Source organism: Tinamus guttatus, unplaced genomic scaffold (assembly GCF_059628265.1).
Source record: "Tinamus guttatus ecotype Peru unplaced genomic scaffold, ASM5962826v1 Tinamus_guttatus_pri_ptg000208l, whole genome shotgun sequence".
Classification (NCBI taxonomy): Eukaryota; Metazoa; Chordata; class Aves; order Tinamiformes; family Tinamidae; genus Tinamus; species Tinamus guttatus.
The window spans coordinates 5237475-5259969 of record NW_028288742.1 but is presented as its reverse complement, the minus strand read 5'-3'; the positions used below and the strand labels follow the sequence as shown (position 1 = coordinate 5259969).

The 22495-nt window shown below is 36.4% G+C and overlaps 1 protein-coding gene across 1 annotated transcript in view; it reads right to left on the bottom strand.

The window, feature by feature from the left end:
* Window positions 1–22495, bottom strand: part of TTC27 (tetratricopeptide repeat domain 27) — a 114381-nt gene that overhangs the window by 78864 nt on the left and 13022 nt on the right. The window contains exons 4-8 of the mRNA XM_088524196.1: window positions 20770–20910; window positions 16682–16784; window positions 13898–14062; window positions 9312–9448; window positions 7905–8017 (exon numbers count right to left, since the gene is read on the bottom strand). Coding sequence (XP_088380322.1) covers window positions 7905–8017; window positions 9312–9448; window positions 13898–14062; window positions 16682–16784; window positions 20770–20910 — 659 coding nt within the window. The remainder of the gene's footprint in view (window positions 1–7904; window positions 8018–9311; window positions 9449–13897; window positions 14063–16681; window positions 16785–20769; window positions 20911–22495) is intronic.

The window sequence follows — 22495 nt, the reverse complement described above, 5'->3', positions numbered from 1 at the left end:
CCATGGAAAGCTTGACTGAAGATGGCTCTGAACAACCTGCTATAGCTCAATCCGTTCGCATCAGGGTGGGTGAAGATGATTTGAAAAGCCTAATGCTAGCTGCTAGCATAAATATTTATAGTCCATCTCATGAAGAACATGACGAAGTTGATGTCATCAAACATTAGTCATTAATAAAAATATGACTTCAGGTGAAAAATAGCAACAAACTTCTTTTCACAGCAAAAAGGTAGCAAGTACATTCCAATACTGTAACAAAGTCACCACAACAGCGAGGCAACCAAAATGTCTGAAAGACATGTCAGCGGATTTTGCAAAGCAGAGGTAAACCAATCAACACATACGTTTGGACCAAAAAAACTTCTCCTTCTGCATCCTAAACATACCTTGACTCAAGCAGAAAGTATTAATCCCTCTCCTACTTATTCTATATAAAGATTTCTGTCATCACTGAATCTTATAGGTCCACCTTTTACAGCTTGCAGCCAGTGATAAAGTTAAGTCTCTACATTGAATTTCTCTAACATCCAGATGGATGGTGTAATGGTTTAAGATAAAGTACACTCATGCAATCCTTGAAAGATGAAAAAAGTGAAACTAATGATGTCTCATACTGAATCAGATGGAATTCAAATTAACTTCTGCATTTAGAGTAGGAACAGTAGTTTGTTTTTAAGCATTTATAACCATTATGCCAACTTCTGTCAGAATACTTTATAAATATTTCACTTTTATGCACTCTATCTGACATCAAGGATAGGTAAAGTAGTTTAGCCCAGGGCATTGTAGGATCTACATCCAGACGTCTTTTCATAATGATATGAAGTCACTAACAACTGCACAATTTCAGTTTGTAAGTTTTTCTGTCCAGTCTTTAATCCTATCTTAGGAAAAACAGAGAGACAGACAGACTTTGAAAGCTTTGCAGTGTTTCAGTGAAGACAAAGGCACAGAAATTGCAACAGGAAAAACTGATCCTATTTTTGAGTAATTTTTCAAATATTTCATTTATTAAACTAAATCTCATGTCTGCTACCTACAAAACTTAACAGCATCATAAGCCTACACTAGTACTTTGAAGCAACTAATCCGCAGCTCATAAATGAAGGCATTTATTCAAATAAGATAAAAAGGATAATACTAAACAACTATAGTATTTATGGAATTCAAGAGTACAGTCAAATTGATAATCACATATATATCTCAAAGAGCATACCTGTTAAGAGGTATGGCTTTAAAAGATGAAGACTACATGCAGGAAAAAAACTAGTGGCAGGTAAATGTCATAGGTAGCTGAGTGAGATATAAAAGGAACTGGAGCAGGGCCTTGCAGGATGGGGTGAAATGAAAATGTAAATACCTTCATCAGGTCAAGTATACACTATAGAAAGAACTACACAAAACAAGATAAGAGTCTGAGCTGACCATTTCTACTCAAGTAGCAACTCTCAGACATAGCAGCTGCATGGGAATATCAATGTTAGGCAGCAGTTAGAAAGACAAATCAAAGTGTCAGGAATTAACTTGTTAATGAATAGAGAATAAAATACTACTCAAAATATTTTTAAATAATATAAAGTCTATATAAAACACCACATATGACCTTTATCTGTCCACCTGTGAAGAGTATGTGCTTTTATGGGCCACTCCTAATTCAGAACAGGAAAAGGTTCAGAAAGATAAAGCAAGAATGATCCAAGACAAAGCCTTCTACGAAGGGAATGACCAAACAGATTAGAACTAATCGAGGTGGGACACTCCAATGGTTCTCAAAATTGTTAGCAAAATAAAGGCAGCCTTTAGGGACTGACAGCTCCTTATATCTTCCAATGGAAGAGCCAGAGGTAACTAAATAAAGCTGGGGGGAGCCAAAACTAACAGGAGATGATTTTTTGAACAACAGAAAGTGTGCAGACAAGCATATTTGCCAGAGGATGCTATAGCTGTGAGATGTCTACACAGGTTCAGAAGAAGAGGACACAAATATTGGAAGAGATCCACTAAGGGTTGCTGTCAACAAAACAGATTAGGCTCAAGACATTGCCATTTAGAGGGTAGGAGGCTACTAAAGAGAAGGGAGCAGTACATGCATTCCCTATGCTTATTTTTCCCTAGGCATCAACTTACAGATTTCCTGTAAGACAGAGAACTGAGATGGATGTTTGAGGGCAACTGAGTTTTGGTTTGCTTATGTCTCCTTGCACATTACCTCTTTGCAAGTGAGGACTATATAAACTAAATACCCTTAGTAACTATTTAACTACATTACTCAAATAGAATGAAAGAGATAATGAAGAACAACAGATCAGATTTTCCACATTAATAAGTATTTGTTGCATTTTTATGCAGTTTTCCTGTTAATCTGGGGATTGAAAAAGGCCCACACCCAACAACCTGACCACTTTACAAGCACTTTAAGTTTTGCAAAGACATTTCAAATGACTAATGTTTCTTATGCAAGCATTCTGAACAGCCAGACAGGAAATTAGTTTCCCAAGTGGAATCTCTTCACACAGCTATATGAACTTGGGCACAGGAATATACTTCATAGAAATGACTTCAGAAAGTCATAAACTGACCATGGTGAGATCATTACAGGGTCTGGCACTGTAATTGGTTTGTTCCTTCAAAAAAATTTATACTTACATGAGATGTTTGTGAAGATGGATCAGAGTGCCATCAAGTATTTAACAGAAAAATCTTTATCACCTTTAACCACTCCAAGATTTTATTTCACAGCTTTTACTTTTACAGAATCACAAAATGGTTGAGGTTGGCAGGCAAGCTCTGGCCATTATCCAGTCCAACCCCTAGGCTCAGGAGGATCACCTGGAGCATTTTACCCAGGATTGTGTCCAGAAGGATTGTGAATAGCTCTAAGGAGGGAGACTCCACAACCTCTTTGGGCAACCTATGCCTATGCCCACAGTAAAGAACACCTTTTCCTCCTGTTCACAAAGAGCTGCCTATGTTTCAGTTTGTGCGCGCTGCCTCTTGTTCAGTTGCTGGGAACTATTGAGAAGAATCTGGTCCTGTCCTCTTCACATCCTCCCTTCAGATATTTATACACATTGGTAAGATTCCTGCTCCCTCCCACAACTGGTCTGATCTATAGGCTGAACAGGCCCAGCTCTCTCTGCTTCTCCTCATCTGAGAGATGCTCCAGTCACTTAATCATCTTAGTAGCTCTCCGTTGGACTGGACTGATTCCAGTAGCTTCATGTCTCCCTTATACAGGGCAGCCCAGAAACAGGATAACAAAGTGTAAGCTCTGGCCATCCAGTTAATTTATATAACCTCTTCCCACCTCAGCAGCTTGGAAGACGGAATCCTTTCTAATCATTAGCAAAAAAGGAACTCATTGATGCATACAGGTTTGTTACTGTAAGTACTTCAGCCAACATGCTACTCGGGCAGCAATTACCTCACACAAATCACCTGCTTATTACAAAAAGCAAATGAAATGCAACCACATGTCTCATTTCCCATTCATGATATGGGAGCATTACATACATGAAAGAAATAAAATCATCTTGCCTAGGGACATAAAGGGAGATAACAGAAAACAAAACAAAACCCAGTTGCTTACCAGCTTTTGCCCTGTACTTCTGATATGAGCTACACAGCATGCATGACCTTGCTGTAAAGCATGCACAAACACAGCAATCACATGTCTCAGTTAGCACACGATCCAACTCACAACTCCAAAGATGTGAAATTTAGGCATTTAACCTCAGTAACCATCTAAGTTTAATCCACAGCCTACTGGGAGAAATGGGTATATGCAGAGAGTGAGTCAATCCTTTCTTGCCTGAAGTGGAATGAATCACACTCCGCAAGTGCCCATTTCTCCACTGACTAGAGACAACCATTTAAGATTGGAGTGGCTAAAGATCTTCATATCTCATTTAGCCATTATGTTCGCCAAAATGGGTATTGGGATTTTTAATTTAGTTGCTCAATTGATCCAGCTCATACACAGTAATTCTGATTAAAAAATCCTTCAGTCCTAAGGCCATTTAGTGTTTACACAGCTGTTTCAAATATACTTCTATGGTTTATTTTGTGAACTGTGTAACATTATTATACAGTTTATTATTCTATAATAAGAACAGCTTCCTGTCATTTTCCTTATCAGCTGAAGACATCAGCTGCTGGGTTCATTCTAACAGGGACATAATTTCTGCTACTTCTGAGTAACAAGGAAAACTTACTCTTAGCATTTTTGGTATCTATACTCTGACCTGTTCTTGTTTACTATGCATTATGGTTATTTATCAGGACTTGAATATCTTTTTCCATTAGCCTCTGAAAGTTTGGTTCTAGGGTTTGTGTAATTTTGGCTAGTCTTAACAGCTTAACTACTGTATAAAGAAGACATCATGGTTAGCTATTCTCATATAAAATAACTAAGAAGAGTTCTAATCAGATGATGCCTCTGCACTTCTAGGAATTTCTTTTAAGAAATGTTTACACTGCAATATTGTTGCACTAAGATACTCTCAAGAGGTTTTCTTCCTAGAAAAGAGACCATAACCAGACCTTGGAAGGTGGAAATAACCAGACCTTGGAAGGTGGAAATAACCAGACCTTGGAAGGTGGAATAGATGTCTCTAGACTACGCAGACATCTTTCTCATCCTGGTTTATGTCTTATTTTAAGAGGCAGTTATTCTTTTCGTTTAGATCCAGTTCCTCAGACTGCTCAGTATTTGGAAGAGAAACAATTCTAAGAGAAGTGAGAGAGCCAAACACGTGAAACTGAGTTCTTTCATACTAGGTAAGTCTAGGCTCAGACAGCACAAAACAAAAGGTGAAAAGTAAAGAGGGAAATATTAAGAAGCAAGTTGTGCCTCGAGGCAGATGAGACCATAGATGAGCAGCTTACCAACTAAGCCAGCTTCAACTAGGAGCGTAATTCAAACTACAGTTCATTGCATGTAAAACAGTTTTGCAATAAAGGCAGATAGAACAACAGGTGTCACAGATTTGGATAGGTACCACTTCAATTACTACATTTCCGTATAAATAGTTGACAAAGTTATTCTTTCTTTACATCTGCGTTAACAGAGGCTTACGAAAAAACAAAAACATCATCAAATCAGTTTAGGTTTATACGCAGTTACAAGCTGGCTTAAACATACTGCATGAGATGTTGCTTGGATTTTTCCTGGTATGAGCAATGGTATGAGATATTTTAATACTTTGAAAGATATTTTATAACCTCTTAAAGTGATATTAGAGAATAAAAATATTTGCAATAGCATAATATTTTATTTAGCCTGCTAATCACTGTAATCCATCTGAAAGGAAACTTCTCTTAGCAGAAAACATTGGTGTAATTCAGATAATTCTATAGCATCTCCATGCCATTAAATACTTTTCAGTAACAAAGATATTTTCAATTTGTTCTGCTGCTCATAACATTTCTACATGTACTCTTGAGATTGAGTTAACATTATTTAGTTTAAAAAAATCATATGGATTTTTTTTTCCTAAGAAATCAAGAAACCTGTGGGCTCTTTCTTTAATAAACCAGGCCCATATCTAAAACTTTGTTCACATAAAGAAAAACACCCACTTTAACAATGGCAGTCAACAATAGACACGGTTAAAGTGGTGCTGGGCTAAAACAAAGCCTAGTCAGCACTGCATTGGAAATGCAAAAAGAATCCAAAGCCTGCTGAACTTGTGAGATTTATTCTCCTGGTTCTCAAACACAAAGGAAAAGCAAGAGGTTTGCCACTGCCAAGGTTTGAAAAGTGGCTCTTACTTAAAAGCTATAACCAAACGCTTTAACAGCTATAAGCTTTCTTGAAAATCAACATACCAAGGGTATGGGCTGGCAGTCCATTCCATGTAGGATACAGCCCTTCTGATTAAGTCTCCATACAAGAACATTTCCCAGAGCTCAGATTCTACTAATAATTATAGAACATGGCTGAATATCAAATCTTGGCTTCATCTATGACTGAAATGGTTTCAATTGCTCAACATTATTCTACTCACTCAATGGCATTTATCAATCCTAGGGGGAAGCAACATTGAAAATAGCTTTTTTCTTTTTTCACCCCCCTTCTTAAATCAATTGATTGCCTTGAGTATTGCCTAACTTAGATGCCATTGAATCACACCATACACACAGAGCCAGCAGCCAGTATGGTTTCTAGCCACTATTTACAGCATGACATTGTGGTCAGGAAACCTACTGGGCAGCCAGCAAATGTCAAATACAAATTCTTGTTTGACAAAATACTGAAAAAGACTAACATGCAAGTTAAAATTTTCTTGAGAAGGGTGGAAGGAAGAGACAAAATGTTGTTTCACAAAAAAAAAAAAAAAAAAAAAAAAAAGTACACACAAAAATGCTTGTTAGGAAGTGAGAGATTTTGACACAGGGCAACTAGAAATGGCTGAGCCAAGAATCCATGTCAACCACACTCGTTTTGTCCCTTAACTGGATCTAGATGTGGCATTGAGAACAATTTAAATTTAAGTCTTTAGAAACATGAAGCTGCAGAACATGTTCTGCTCATGACTTCTTCCTTGCGGTGGGTGGGCTGAATGGTTAAAAGGGCACAGCTGAAGCCAAAGATGTCCAGCTTCACTTTCAGCTTCAACTAAACCAATCAAACCAATAAAGCCAAGAAAGTGTCCAGACCTTCAGAAATTGCAGTCTGCAAAACAGGCACATGAAAGGAGACAACTTTCCCTCCACTAGTGACTCCCTCTGCACAAGAAGGAAGCAAAGAGCTGAAAGATTTTGCAAATAGGGTTGGGAGAAAGAAATTTCGTAGCTGCACTGCAAAGCAGGAAAAACCCACAAACAAATTAAAACCAAACACACACACACACAGACCACAAAAGAATTACGGCCAAATTCCGTTGTTAGCCTATTTCCCCAAATTCTCTCACTGGTCTTTTTAATGACTATGCACTTTAAACATTCAAGTATAACTGCAAAGACTGTCATCATACCACAAAGATAAGTCTGATAGACCTATTCATGGGCCTTCACAGAGAAGGTCTGGGACTAAGGAGCTAGAAAGCTTTTTGTTCCGCTCCCAGCCATCTTCTGGCTTGAGTAAGAAATTTCATCAGTACTTTCCCCTTCGTTTTGCAACTTATGGATGAGGAAAAGTGCTTTGAGAGTCACAAACGATGGATACTCTAACAGAGGTAACTCTTCTTACTTCAGCACTACTCTTCCTGCTTCTGAAACAATCACACAGGAAAATTATATGCTAACTGTAATTAGCCAAAAGACAACTAACTTGTAGAAAAAGAAATACTTTGTATTAGTAAACTAGATTACTAATTGGAAACTGGCTTATTATTCTGAAAGCTCAGGCTCCACTGTGCTGCTCTGTGCCCTTTTCAACACGCAGATAGCATAAAAGTTTTAAAAACCAGGAAGAGTAAACTTAGGTGCAAAACAATGGGAATTTTGTGCTATAGCTTTAGCTAGCAACAGCCAGTTGCTACAACACTATTCTAGTTGAACTCAGTAGTGGAAATTTTTTATTTACTTATTTATGAGACATTAGGTTGACCCTTATACAAGGCCGAAATTGCAGGTTCTGACTTTAGCCAAATATCATCATTATATGATAACTAAACATCACATGACACTTGAAAGATAATTAAATTGAGACAGAGGACAAGACGTTTTTCCAGGATGAAAGAATGATATTAACAAAACACTGCTGAAAATTCAAAACGGACATTCATTTTTCATTCTGAGAAAACTGAAAGTTAAATCCAGGCATAACACAAATTTCATAGCTTAAGTCAGCCAAACTGTACAATAGGGGAGGAAAGAACAAAGTTCAACGAACTGGTCAATATGTTATTTTGTTACTGGAAAGATTCAACTAATTTCCTAGTAACTATAAATTAACTTACCAAATTCCAAGGATTACTGCAAGCTCTTCTGCACACAAATCAGGTAGCAGGTACTGATCAGCATCTGCTAATTTTATCTCATTTAGCACTGTATCATCATTTAAATCATAATTCTGTTGGAGAGTGGAAAAATCATTTTAAAATAGAATGGCGAAAGTGACAGTAGTTGCAGAAAAGTTTTGATAACTTGCAAAATACGAAAAAATACAGATTTGTTTGAAGAAAGGTTTACAAACACCAAATTGAAAACTGTTTACATAAAATACCAAATTGAAAGTAGTTTTTCTATGACTACAAAAAAAATTATACAATATTTTCTTGAGGAAATAAGAATCTTTGAATTTTATATCCCATATATATATCCATTATACATATATGGATATATATATATATATATATATATATATAGTCCACTAAGAACATTATATCATATCATTTTTTACCGGGGTATGTAGCACTTCAAATCTACAACTAAGTCTGACATATCCATTACCTGCTTTCCCCTGAGCTCTTACTACCCTTAAGTAGGTTTTTATACATATATATATACACATATATATATATGTGTGTATATATATATATATACATATATATATATATATATGTATATATATATATGTATATGTGTATATATATATATATTTTACCGCAGCTGCAAATGAAAAGCTAGGATAGTTTCCTAAAATATCTAGGTGTTAAAATGAGAAAAATAAGACAGACAGACGAATTGTCATTTTTTTTTCCATAAGATGCCTCTTCTACCTGAAAGCCTATCTAGTCCTAAGCTTTTTGTAAAGTCTGTCCCACCTCAAGACTGAATTTTGGATCATATGGTACCAGTTTCTCTTCAACTTATTCTGTGAGTCCAAAAGAACATAAATACTAACAAGACAATATCTTTGCAAAGAAAATGTCTTTCCAAAAGTGGTTCAGTGGTTATTAGTCTATTTATAATAGAAGCTACCAGGTACATCCTTAGGATTAGTAGGGCCAAGTCACATAATTCATACCTATAGGATTAGACCAATTTCACATCTTTGCCCCGTTCCTACACACACTAGTGTCAGTCTTCAGGAGTCTGCAGGCTTATGTGATGCCTTGCAGGCTGCCTAGAAGGAAAAAAGTCTCTCATCTCCTTTTCCAATTCAGTGATTCTTAGTTACTAGAAAATACTTGCAAGCATGCTCTTAGGTGAGTAGCAGACAGCAAGATCCATGCCCTTTACTATTAGTCAAAGGACTGTCTACCTTATCCAAAAGCTTTCAGAAATCATACGTGAGCTCCCAGGTGTCTCACACTTGCCCCTTGCAAACCCCAAGAAAAGATTTGAAGTGTTTTCATTAAAGTGGATTAAAAATCCCAATTGGATTTTAAGAAATTAAAGAACAATTCTGCTCAAATACATACCATTGTTAAGTTTTCTACAGGAGTAGGTGCTGGACTTAGTTCACTGTGAGGAAGAAGGGACTTATCTGTTCTTTGGACATCCAGTATAAGCTGTGCAACATATTTTTCCTGAAATCGTGTTCTTTTCCCCAAAGCACCTATGGAAAGTTAATATAAATTACTGACTATAAAATAAATACTCGCTATAAAATAGTAATTCCACCATATACCAGAATTGCTTATAAAATGCAAAAGAAAAACACCGAGAATGAAAAACACTGAGAAAAACACTGTCAAATTCAGGAGTGATTTAACCTGATCTCCCTGCAATGGAATATATTTCCTCACTGCTAGGTAGCTCGCATACATATAACTGTATTACAGATACAGAAACAAATATAAAGTTAAGCAAATTCTCCATGAACTTACATATTGTCTCTTGAAAACCCATAATTACCAAATTGATCTGAATCTTATTTTAAAATACTAGTAAACCATTGAACACAGCTGCTCAACTTGTTTGCTAAAGAAATTCATAGCACAGAGACACATAAGCAAACAAAGATCCCATAATTCTTTGAAATGGACAAAGTTCTCAAACAGAAACAATTAAACAGTAGAAAAGCTTAAAATGGGCATCAATATATAAGAAATAAATTAGTTTAAGTTAAGCTTCTGGGCATTTGAAGATTTGACTGCTTCTATGGAAGTTATAGATTTGTAGAATATTCAGAATATACGGTCAGGATGAAAATATACACAAAAGTCACATTAACCTAATTTCCATGGCTACATCAGCTCGTAGGGACGAGAGAGAAATGAATGGTGTGGGAGTACATAGGGAGGACAGATGGAAGAAAAATAGGAAAGGAAAAAAGTCTAACGTCTCCTTAGTTTTCCCTTATTTCCATACTCTTTGCTACCCCTTTTATCTGTATTTTGTTACAAAAACTAGACAGCCCACACATTTTTTTTTTTTTTTTTTTTTAGGAAAAATCTCTTTGCTCGGTGTTATGGTAGTTCACATAACTAGTTTTAATGGAGATGACATTTTCTAAAGTACATATTTTCTAAATTATATTGTACAGCTACAGGCCATCACTTTAAATACTTCAAAACTTTAGGGGTCACAGAAATGCCGTTGCCATAACGGAGCATATAAGATCCTGTGGAAACAACGATGGGAGAGCGATGCAACAACCCAACACACTCTGTCTACTGCATTAATCAATGCTCAGAATACACAATGCAAAAGTCATCACCGTTTTGTTTCTTCAGTTCTTTATTAGACACTCAGACAACTTTTATTAACTTTCAGGACAGTAATTAATCAGGAGGACATTTACAACAAATTGAAAAGGAAAACATAGCTGTTCTTCCTCTGCTCGCAGCCTCTTTCCAAGATGCAGTCAAGAATAAAAATCAAAGGGCAATTTCAGAAGAGCAACATAAAATAACAGAATCTTAGCCAGAGCCAAAAAGAGAACAACTGCTCCATAACATCTGCAGATCTGCTTGCTTACTATTATACAATTGTCAGGTAACAAGAGCTGTGAAAGCTTAAGTATACAGAAAAGAACTGAATATTGACCCACTGTTGGTTTTGCAGCGCCAAGTGAAACTCATACGAACAGGTTTTAACTTCATCATAGCTTTAAAAATTTGTGAAGCATAAAAACTTTGAAGTAAAGATGAACAACTGCTCATGTGCTTAGGGATAAGGGCCAGAGGACAAGGCTACTGCCAGTAAGAGTCACCTGGCACTGACAGGGAAATATCAGGCACTCACTCCCATCACCCTGTTTTCTTGCAGGTGGAAGAGGGCAGTAGGAAAACTAGCAACTACACCAATTTCTTCTGCCCACCATCACTTTTAATGAGCGCCCTGTTTTAAGAGTTTATGAAGTGAAAGAGATTTTTAAAATATTTTATAATTACAAGAAGGTCTATAAAGAGAGCAAAGTACTATGTAAGGATTCATACCAATCATGCACAGCAGCACTTGAGTTTTATTAAAATGGAGAATTAAGTCATTACACTGTAATTCAAATCCTATTATGCCCTACTGCTCGACAGCTGAATAAAACACTTACAAAGCTTGGCTAGTGCCAATAAACTATTACATATTATCTTCCAGAAACTGCCTGAGATTTTAATACAAAATGTTTTATCCTGTAATCAGCAGAAGAAAAATGAGGAAAACACACACATATTTAAGACTGAAGATAAATTTGCTTTATACCACCAACAGTTTTCACAAGAAAGAAGGAGTCAGCATTATCAATAGAGACTTTACTTTCTCTCCCATATTGAAAGTTCCCAGGCCTTCCTGGACATGAAAGCAATAAACTGGCAACATGAGGATTAATAATGCTAAACTGAGATCCTATTGATCTTAATTTATTTCAGATTACCACCTTCATTTCAGAAAATTTGTACGTAAAAAGGAGCACAGTCATTTATTTTACTTGAAATTCCTCTGTGGAGCTACCAATGGCTGTGACTCTCCGAGACATACACAGGAATAATATACAGATCTGAGTATAACACAGGGCTCAAACAGCACAAGTGAAAACATCAGCAAGCCTAGTACTTGAACCCTCAAGTATTATTTAATTACACATCTCTAAATTCTCTTAAAAATCATATTCGGTTCTATTACTTAGCAAAACCTTCTGCTAGCAAAGAGGATAAACATTAAAAGAAGAAAATTAAAGAACAAATAACCTCTCCTAAAAAGGAGATAGCTTCCAAAAGCCTTAAAAATATCTTTGCGAGAGGCTGAGGTTTTACATTAAAACACAGTCTTTCTTCATGATGTAATATTCTTTCTATGTAGCCAAACTCATTTGACATGCATGTTTTGTCTCGAATGCCAACAATTCCCACATGTTCATTTTGCCTTCATGTTAGACAGCATTCATAACTATCCTAATAGATTTATGGAGATAAACCACAGAACTTGAAGGAGTTCATAACAACATTTTTCTAGGACACCAGATTACCACAATCTCTCTCTGGGACCAGCATAACTTCTTGGTAGACTAACCAAAAATACAAACACCTTCAGGGCATCCATTTTTTTTTCTATTCAAAAACAGTCTTTTTTTTTCCCTAGGCTAAGGGTTATTCATCAGAAAACTGAAAATGTCTTTTAAAGAAAAAAGACAGAGTTGTAAAACAACAGTTGACAGTTAATAGTCACCTGTCACTTTGATCTTATTTGGTTTTGATTTTTTTTTCCAGTTTAAGTATCATTAGAGGCACTTTTTTTTAAAAAAATACAATTCAATACTACTTAAACAAAAGCACCTTACAATACCAATTTTGCAGTACATGTCACCCAAGTTTAACATTGGCTTAATTCAAAAAGTGTCACATATCAGCTACTGCACTGGTTGAAAAATGCATTTTTCAGACTTCAGTGGATTTTTGGTTACGAGTTGCCTAATTCTTAAGGGAAATTTTGAATTACAGAATCTTCAAAATCTCATTCCTGTTTGCATCAGAGGGCATTATCTTATTCCGCTGAAATAGGAAAGATGAGCAGGGATCAATTGAAAGATGAGCAGGGACCAATTGAAATGTATGGAATTCACTCAAATGTGGAAACTTATTTTGTGAATAAATGAGTATCAAGTATCAAAGTCTTCTACATTTTTATTAAAATATTAACAAACTGATGTAATATGAAGGGATAGCTGCAGCTCCAATCTAGATGGGTTCCTACCTAGGCTAGCCTTATGAGATAAGGGGGTGTAATTAGTAAAGGAGGCTCTAACTTGCAAATCTTCAGTCCTAACCTGCTAATAAGAACATTAAAAAAAAAAAAAAAAAAAAAAAAAAAAAAAAAAACCTTTGACAAAATGTTTTTGCATTTCTACTCAGCCAAAAAAAAAAAAAAAAAAAAAAAGCCACATGCAAAACCTGCATTCATAAGCAGGGCCGGTCTGCAAAGTAAAACACTAAACCATAAGCATTCCAGATCTTTATGTACAATTACAACAGAAATTGCAAGAGATAGGAATCTGATCTGCCTGATTCCAAGTTAGTCCCCTCTCATGTGTGAAAAGATAATTATGAAGTCTCCATAGTAACTGAATCCCTGATGGATGGTTGGTTAGAAAATTGACTTCCCACTTAAACCTTGCAGTAAGAGCAGTCCTGAATGTGCCTTTTAAAGGCTATTCACATGGAATAGATACAGACTAGTGGCTTAAAAGGTGAAAGATGGCATCAAATCATCACGTAGACTTCCTTGCAACTGCCTCAAAAGGAAAAAAAATTCTACTCATCACTACAGATTGTGACACCAGAGAGAGCTAACTAGACCTAGAATTCAGTAAGCTGCTGAAATATGACAAGGAGGGATCAAAGCATCTGATTTAAAGGAATATGACTATCTGACCACCTGTAGTGTGAAACAGTCACTATGTGGAATATTTATTTTCCAAGTAATGTTAATTCTTAAAAGACAAATAAGTGGGAATTGTTCAGAGATGGATTTTCAAAAAATATTCTTTTTTTTCTTAGATATGCAAAAAATAAAGCAAAGAGTGAGTTAGCTCTATCCAACCTTTTTCATAAGCCTTGCAAGCAAAATTTACCTGTCAGATTGATCTGCAGTTTGGTTGCGTCTTTAGCTGTATTGAAACACTGCTTTGCTTTTTTATACTCGTAGTAATACAGAAATGTGTAGGCACATTCGAGATTGAACTGAACTTCTAAATGCCAGTTTTCACCACCTGTGAAGAAATTTTCTGCTTCTGTCACTGTAAATTAAAAGAAAACAACTGTCAAGTGACAACCCAGGAGAATATTCAAAACAGGTACTTATGAAAATGAATCAAGTGTTGTTATATTTACAGCAGACCTGTGCTCTATATTTCTCTATACATTTAAAAATAAACACTCAATGTATAATATAAATGCAACATTTGAAACTTTGTATCTAAGAAATAGTACTAGGATAATCACAAAGGATATTTTCATTTTCTCTTGCATTTTCCTATCAAGCTGAGTCTTGCCAGAACTAGACAACACCAATCATCTAGGACCTACTAAAGAATAGAGGAACTTAGAAAACAGAGCAGAGGTTAAAAACTAAAAATAAATAAATAAGAATGCCTCCTTAATTAGAAGGCTTAAAATGAGAACGCTTGGCTCGTGAACTGAGCAATGAAAGGGGACTTAGGAAGTTTTAACAACTACTGGCTTGCCAAGTGATATTATCTTCTTCAGATGATCAGGCTCAGTAAAGCCTGAAGCCTGTAAGAAAAGAGATTTAAAAAAAAAAATTAAGCATTAAGTTTAAAGCAGTTTGTGTTTGTTATTTTTAAAGTTCTTTTTTCCTCACTTTGGTCCTTTTATTTATTAGTTAGAAAAGGTTTATATAATATATTTCTTTCTAAGTTTATAGCACCTACCTAGAAAGACGGCCTTCAAGATTAAAATAGGCACTCAGTTGAGGTTATCAAACTCTGAATTGAAAGTTTTTGTTTGATGAAAGCAAGGCAGTAATTTACAAATTTTACTCCAATGGCTTTCGACAGAAAAAGGCTACAAAATGAACCAGGCTTATAACTTAATCCCTAAAAAATATTAAGAGACTACAACTGCTTAACCAACAAAGTTCGTACAGATTAATCAACAAAGTTTGTACAGATTAATCAACACTTTTGACACACAAAATTTCAAACACGTTATTTCAAAACCGAGAAAGTTAGTTGAGCAGTAACATCACATCGACATCACATCTAGCTAACATACACTCTGTAAACAAACCACCTGAGGGATTTAATATTTCTGTCCATACTTAATACATTTACTTTGAGAAAATGATTTACCTAGGATCATAAAACAACTGAAGTTCTAGCAAAAGCTACTTCGCTCTTTCTCTAAGAAAGACTTCTGATAAAAAATCATTTACAAAATTATTTATGACTGTCATATTTGCGAGCTTTCAAAACAAAAATACATATAATTTTACTTTGATAGTTTCCAAAATGTCAATTTTGCAGACATTAATTTCTTATGACATTGCAAACAAAAACCTGATCCATAGTTTTATACTAAAACACAGATATATATTTGTATTGATTCCTTAGAGTAGGTTGAGTAACTAAATGCTAAGGGGCTGTTGTTAGTGCAGTTCAGCCTACAAGGTATTGAACATGCAGGCACACAAGTCGAAACTCTACAATACTGCAACTTTTTGATTAAGTACTTTTGATTCAATTTCCAAGAAAAAAAAGTCATAAACATACATTACTTACTGATTTTCAGTAGCTAACAGGTTTATATTCAGATCATTGGAACTTATCTACTAGAAGCATGTGCCAAAGCCATACATGTTTACAGTGACAAATCTTTTTAAACATTCGCTGTGGTTCATATGACAACTAAAACATACAATTGCTTAGAAGTTTCCAATGAAATCCTCTCCACAGATTCATTACTGCACTAAGTGTCCTTTCAGACAGAAACTTTTTTTTTTTTTTTTTTTTTTTTTTTTTTAAAAAAAAACCACCACACACACACACACCACAAAGCCCAAACAAACAAACAAGTTTCTGTTTTGGAAATCATTTGCATGGCTCAAACCCATGCACAGTTCTAATCAAGAGAGCTCCTTCATGATAGTGGAACTGCAGAGAGGCATTCAAACTGGCATTTTAAAAGCCAAAGAGGACACATAATCATAATTCATTTCTAAAAGCAAGAGAAAATTTCATAAAAGTACTTGGTTAGAAGCTTCAGGCTTATGAAATTAAACTAATAAAATCTTCAACTAATAAATTAACTGATGAGACACCAACACGCATAGAAGTTGTCTGCTTTTTCAGCTTTATCAATTGCTTCTCAAAAGATAAATCCCAAATAAGATGTCAGATATTTCATTAATGTTCTACACTGCGCTTTCATGAATGTCAGCATTTTAATGTTATCTATTATCCTCAACAAATCCTTCTCGAATCAGAGATAACCAATTTCAAAATTTAGATGGAGATAAAACAGGAAAAAAGTTCATTTCCCTCAGATGCAGAAGAACAGGGACATTCACCTTTCAAACCTTCACCCTTCATACATAAGATCAGTAACATCAGAAAACTGCACAAAATGCCTTCAGTTACCTTATCACAAGCTAACCTGCAATATGCACAGCGGGGGAATCTTTGTCTGCAATCAGATATTCCTGGCTTCATCTTGCATGTGTCACACAAATCCATCTCAACTTAAATGAATTCCTCTTCTGCTCTTTCTCTCTTCTAGTCCTTTTCGTACAGTTACATAACTACCTGATAAGCTTCACATTGCCTAAAAACGTCCTCCATCAAAGATCACTAACAAGTGGTGCTGCAGCCCCACAAAACGAGTCATTAGAGACATACCTTGTTTTATACATGCCTGGGCAAGAGTAAATAGCTCAGGTGATCGCTCTTCTAACAACTGCTGATGAATATTCACACATCTTAGAGTCCACCACCACAATGTCTGAAAGGAAGTAAGGATACTTTAAATGAGTAACAAGAAAAAAGTGTTTTTTATTTTTTTAAATATACGTTTTACGTAAAACATAAAACCAGCTACAACAGTCACTTTATAAAGGTGTGTTTTAATCTAGCACAAAGGTGTGCATATTCAAGCAGCTCTGCTGCACTCCTACAGAGCTGGATGGGTCCCCCCCGCCGCCCTGTTAATTTCTCTAGTTGTGCTGTGAACCCTGCAAACCCTCAGGATCCCAACCTACACAAGCAAAAAAAACTCTACACATTGCAGATAAAAGAGATGTTTTGAACCAGCCTCTGGTTCAAACTCTGTTTCCCCCCGGCTCCTCCTCCTAATTCTTGCAACAGAAAGAAACAAAACAAGACTGTTCCTGACTTTCCACCTTTCTTGCATGATTTCACTAGGCAGCCATCATCTCCCTCTTCAGCCACCCTTCCAGACTGAGGAGTCCTGGACTCCTCCCCAGGCAGCCTCTGTATGAAAGTCATTCTGTATCTCCCATAGAGAGAGGCCTTACACTGGATACAGTGGTGGCCTTCTGTGCACTTCCTACTCTGTTTAACCATTTTGGATCTCTTCATATGGTGTAAAAGGAAGACTGAGACAGGTGAAGGAGGACCGGATGTATACATACTTCTACATGCTACTTCTCCACTCTTTCTTCCTTCAATTATAATTTAATAATTAAATTCAAAAATTTCCTTTAATACATCCTTCTGAGTGGAAATGGTTTCATAGCCTGTCACCATACAAAGTTTTCTCTGCATACATCACTATGGACACTAAATTTCATTTGCCAGTGTGTTGCCTCTTCCAGCAGGGATTAAGATGCAAGTGCATGTTCTGACCAAATGACTAATCCAAAACAATAATAAAAGGCACATACAGGGGCACTACTGTCTTGACCTGTCCCTGCAGTTCGTTCAGAAATTTCTGTCTGAGCTTTGACCTGGACTGATGATTAAGTGACACTCTCTCTTTCTTCTCTGCTTTAAAGGACATAGTCTTGTGAAATCTCTCTACCAAAAAGGCAACTATCCGAGTCATTTCCATAGAAACTGTTACTTTATCATTTCCTCACGGAGCATGCTTTCTTCTTAGACAATAGCACTGAAAAGTGTCTCTGTATTGAATGAACTGAATCAAGAGCTTCCTTTTTACTGTGTAGACAGGCTCCCAACTCGGCAGTCACCTCTATTCCTGGAACCTAACTCTTTCTTTTCATCTTTCTCCTTTTTTTTAATTCTGATTCTTATACCCATGTTTAGTAATTGTTCACAAATTAACAGAGTGCCCATAAAACAAAGAGCTTTCACAACCTCTTCTGCTCATAAAAGCCTAACTTTGAAAATTTACCTTCTCATGATTAACAACCCAGAACACTTTTCTCTCTAAATCTTACCCACCAGAACTTGTGATTCAGTTGGGTGTCACATAGGGATGGGCATGAGCCTACTGGATCTCTGCACTACTGAACTGCTGGGTTACAGGGCTGGGAAACCAGCTCTTTCCTGAGGGAACAAGAAGTTCCTCCAGGGTATTGGTCCATTCACACTAGGTAGTGACAAGTTCATAAAGTGAAACTGGACCAGTGTTTGCTCTCCTAACTCCATCTTTTTTGAAGTACGGTGATAACCAAACTGTAAATCTAGAGTATCTGCAGTTACACTGGCCTCTGCAAGCAAAGACCTTTTCTATGTGTTTTTAGACTGATGTCCTAACGACTGTAAGCCCTTCCAAGGGCTCAAAGTATATTTGCATTTTAAATGAAACCTGAATGAAGCTTTGAGTTTTTAAATAACTTATGAGAACATCTTACAATCATAGCAGAAAGCATTAATGTTCATGTGTGGAAGGCAAATTAATACATTACTGGGCTAAGAAGTCATTCTATAGCAGAAAGCACAATTCAAAAATGTGATTTTAAAAAGCTGTGTTCACAAAAGATAAATGCCCTGGCATCTCTTATTCTTTAGCTGCACCAGCGTGGAAAACCTAAATGATAACATAATATTCTTTTCATAAAATTACTTAAGATTCTCATCTGTGAACGTAGGCCATACCTCTACACGGGTTCTACTGCTTACTAGTTTTGTTAATTCTGTTAGGATTCTAACTATTTTCTGTAAAAGCAATGCTGGAGCAGTGCTGAGATACAGCTATCTTGTGAACTTTTTATACAGGTTATGTTTATATCACTCAGACCAAAGGACAGAACAGCATGCAAGCAAAAACATCAAGACCAATTAGATGTAGCTGACTATAATGTCCCTAGAAAGGAGCTATCAAAAAGAATAATAATATCTATTTCAGAAAGCAATGAAAGATGACTTTTGATATCAGGCTGAACAGAGCAAAGGCACATAAACAGGAGACTTTGTGAAAAAGGTTAAATCACAATATTTCATCACTTACATAGAAACCCAAAGGCAAGTTAAGCAAGAAGTTTCAAACAACTTCAGTATTATATAATGAAGTATTTGTTTCCCATGAAGGTGAGTTTCTGTCTCAATAATACAATTACCTGGGGCTAGAAGCTTGCCACACAGAAGTCTTAAAAACTTAATAAAAATGTTCTCTCTGATTCTACTTCACATTTTTAAATCACTATAAAGATTTCTAAGAGCGTTTATTTATAAAGTAATTCACTTGAGCTCTGCATGATGCTTTATCAGTGTTAGCTTTTCGGGGGAACCAAGCTAAGCAATGTTCTTTGGAACAATTTTCAATTATTTAATCTTCCATTTACGACAGCATTTTTCAATGAAACAAGGCTTTATTAGCATTTTAGATAATAGATTTCAGAGTATTTTATCCTATTCTAAACTGATTTACACTGATCTTAAATAAGGAGCAAAGGCATATTGAGATTTTCCTTTGAGTCAAGTTGAAATGAGGAAGAATGGCAAGCTAAAAGCTTGCCTGACCTGTTGATGAAAGTAACTTTTATCAGCTGCTGTCTTTTATCTACTACCAAAACTTGATATAGCCATAAGTAACTGAAGCTCCACTAGGCAGAAGGTGGCCCCAGTAATGTCAGTTTGAGAGGAGGTAGCAAGGGACTTCTCTATACTAGGTACATTTTCTGCCTCCCTAACTGACCCAATTGCTAGAATTCAATAGCATTCGTCTGTGAATAACAGGGAAAAGGATGGAAGAGCTTGGCTTCCAGACATGCAGCGCAGCCAACATCTCCCACACGGTTTAATGCGGCCCCCATACAAAGACCCAGCTGGGAATGGATGTTTTCAGCCAAGCATAAAGAGGGACCATGTGGCATTTGATCTCCAGCCAAAGTCCGTTTAACCGGAACGCAATAAAGAGAAGTTGCTGCTATTAAGAGTCCCCCAGTTCTGAACTGACCCTCTACTGACCAGCCCTCTGGTTATAAAGGAGGCAAAATCCAAAGTCCTCTCAAAAGACTCATAGCTCCATTTTTTCCATGAGCAAACAGAGCAGAGAATTCAGGCAGTCTATGTGAACGCCTACGAGAGGGATAGATGATGATTCAAAGCAACAGAAAGGACCTTCTTGGTATCTAGAATTTGTGGCATAGAATTCATATGGCAATGTTTAAAGGTATTTCAAAGCTTGTGAAAAAGGGTTATAATATATACCTGCTACATCGAGGCATTTATGTTTTTTATATACAATGTCACAAACAATATATTTTTAAAAGTTGCTGCCTTTTTAATCGTCTGTTTTTTTGCACATAAGGAAGGCACCTCTCTTAAGGGAAAATGGTGAGAAAATACCTTACCCTTAAGGAAAAGGCACTCATGTTTATGTGTAATCACTGCCTAAATCTGTTCCTTAGAGGAAGGAATATCAGAGCTGGGGAAAGAAATAGAAGAGTAGGTATTCGGACTCAGCGAGTAGGGAGAGGGGAAAACCAACCAACCAAACAAAAAATACTTAACAGAACCAGGGAGTACCTGGCAAACATAATGGTTAGTTACTTATTTCTTACCTGAACAGATGCAAGTTTGTGTCTTGATTTCACAAGGATTATCCTGGCTATAAGCAACAAGATAGGATGAGAAGTCAGTGTATAGACTGATTCACCATCTAGGAGCAGTGTCTTCAAAACAGCTGCATGAAGCATTTTTGGCTGAAAGAAGAAATAATAAAAGAAAAAAAACCCAACAAGTTACAGGAAACAGTTAAACAAATCATGTAATTGAAAACTAGGAAAAGGCAACTATTGATTTAAGGAGAAAGTCTACTCCAAAAACAAACAAAAAAGTGACTGTGTCTCAGAGTCCCAGCCCTTTACCAACTAAATTCTACTTCCTCTCTTGCTGGCCAGATCCACCATACCAACCTGATCCAAAAGACCCTGATTTCCTGCCACCTGAAACGCATATATCCAGTCAATTTTATTCCCACTAAATCCATTCCATTACTACTATCATTGCCATGATTTAATTCAAAAAAGCTTCTCAAAAATCCATGCCATTCAACTTGCCATCACAAAAATAAATTTGTGTATAGCCCTACAGTGCTCAAACACATGACATACTCATACAATGAAGTCAGTACAGGTTATCTTTCTCCAGAAGGAGTGGCTCTCTGTTGGAGTGGCATCAATTGAGCATCAATATTAGATGCTCAGAATGGCTCAATTAGAGCCATTCTTCTCTTTGTCCAGTAAGTACAGGCCCCTCTGCTGGGAATGCTGGCCTGTATGGAGAGCTCTTACCTAATGGGGCTGAGGCAGCTCCCCAGGGAATCTGTGTCTCAGTGGTGACTGTCAGATGACAGACACCCTTTCTTGTCTAACTTCTAACACCATGAAAGCACTCACACAGTTTATCTTCAGACTTAGGCAGATGTCAGCTTATCACTTTTTCCAAGCTCTCACATGGCAGGTTTCATTTGCAAACCAAAAAAAGTATTTTGTTTCCAGCCAGTATGAAAAGGGCAGGAAATGGGAAGGGAAAGGAAGAGGTACAAAGAGATAGTTAAGTAAGAGCTTGCATTGAAGGCGCAGGTTATCTAGCCTAGCCTACCAGGACAGAACTTATTTGAGCACATTCATCTTTTTAAAACTCAACTGATAATGTAATTCCTAAATTCTATGAAACTCTTTTCAATACCTAGTACCAAAAGACTACCTCAAAGACGACAGCTGTTGAGTCATATTACTGCCCTAGCTCACTTTACAGTGACCACTATCTCTTTACAGTAATCCACAGGCTTTTTCTGATTTGCTTTCATTTGTTACTTATTTGCCATTTATTAGCATTTAAAATAATTCAGCTTTGTAGACAATGATTTGTGACTTTGAATTATCTACACGAAGTGCAATTTTTTTCCATGACCTTAGTCCCTTCAAATCCCATGAAAACAAAATTTACAATACTCTTGATGAATCACCTGGAAATAAAGGAAAGAAATTGCCAAGTGGGAAGCAATCAGTTACCCCCACTCAGTGATCCTTGAAGGAATAGTCTGACTAACATTGCAAACCTGCTTTGATTTGGAGAGAAAAAGTCATGGCTCAGCACTCCTAGAGATTCATTTTGAATACACATGCCTACACACACAGATGCCACTTCTTATAATTTTCAGTTTAAGTTACACTTGTTTCCCCTCTACTCTTTTTTTCTTTTTTGATTCTCCCTACAGTCAAACGAAGTCACACAACAAAATGCAAAGGGCAGACTCAGTTGGCAAGTTTATAGCAAAGAGCT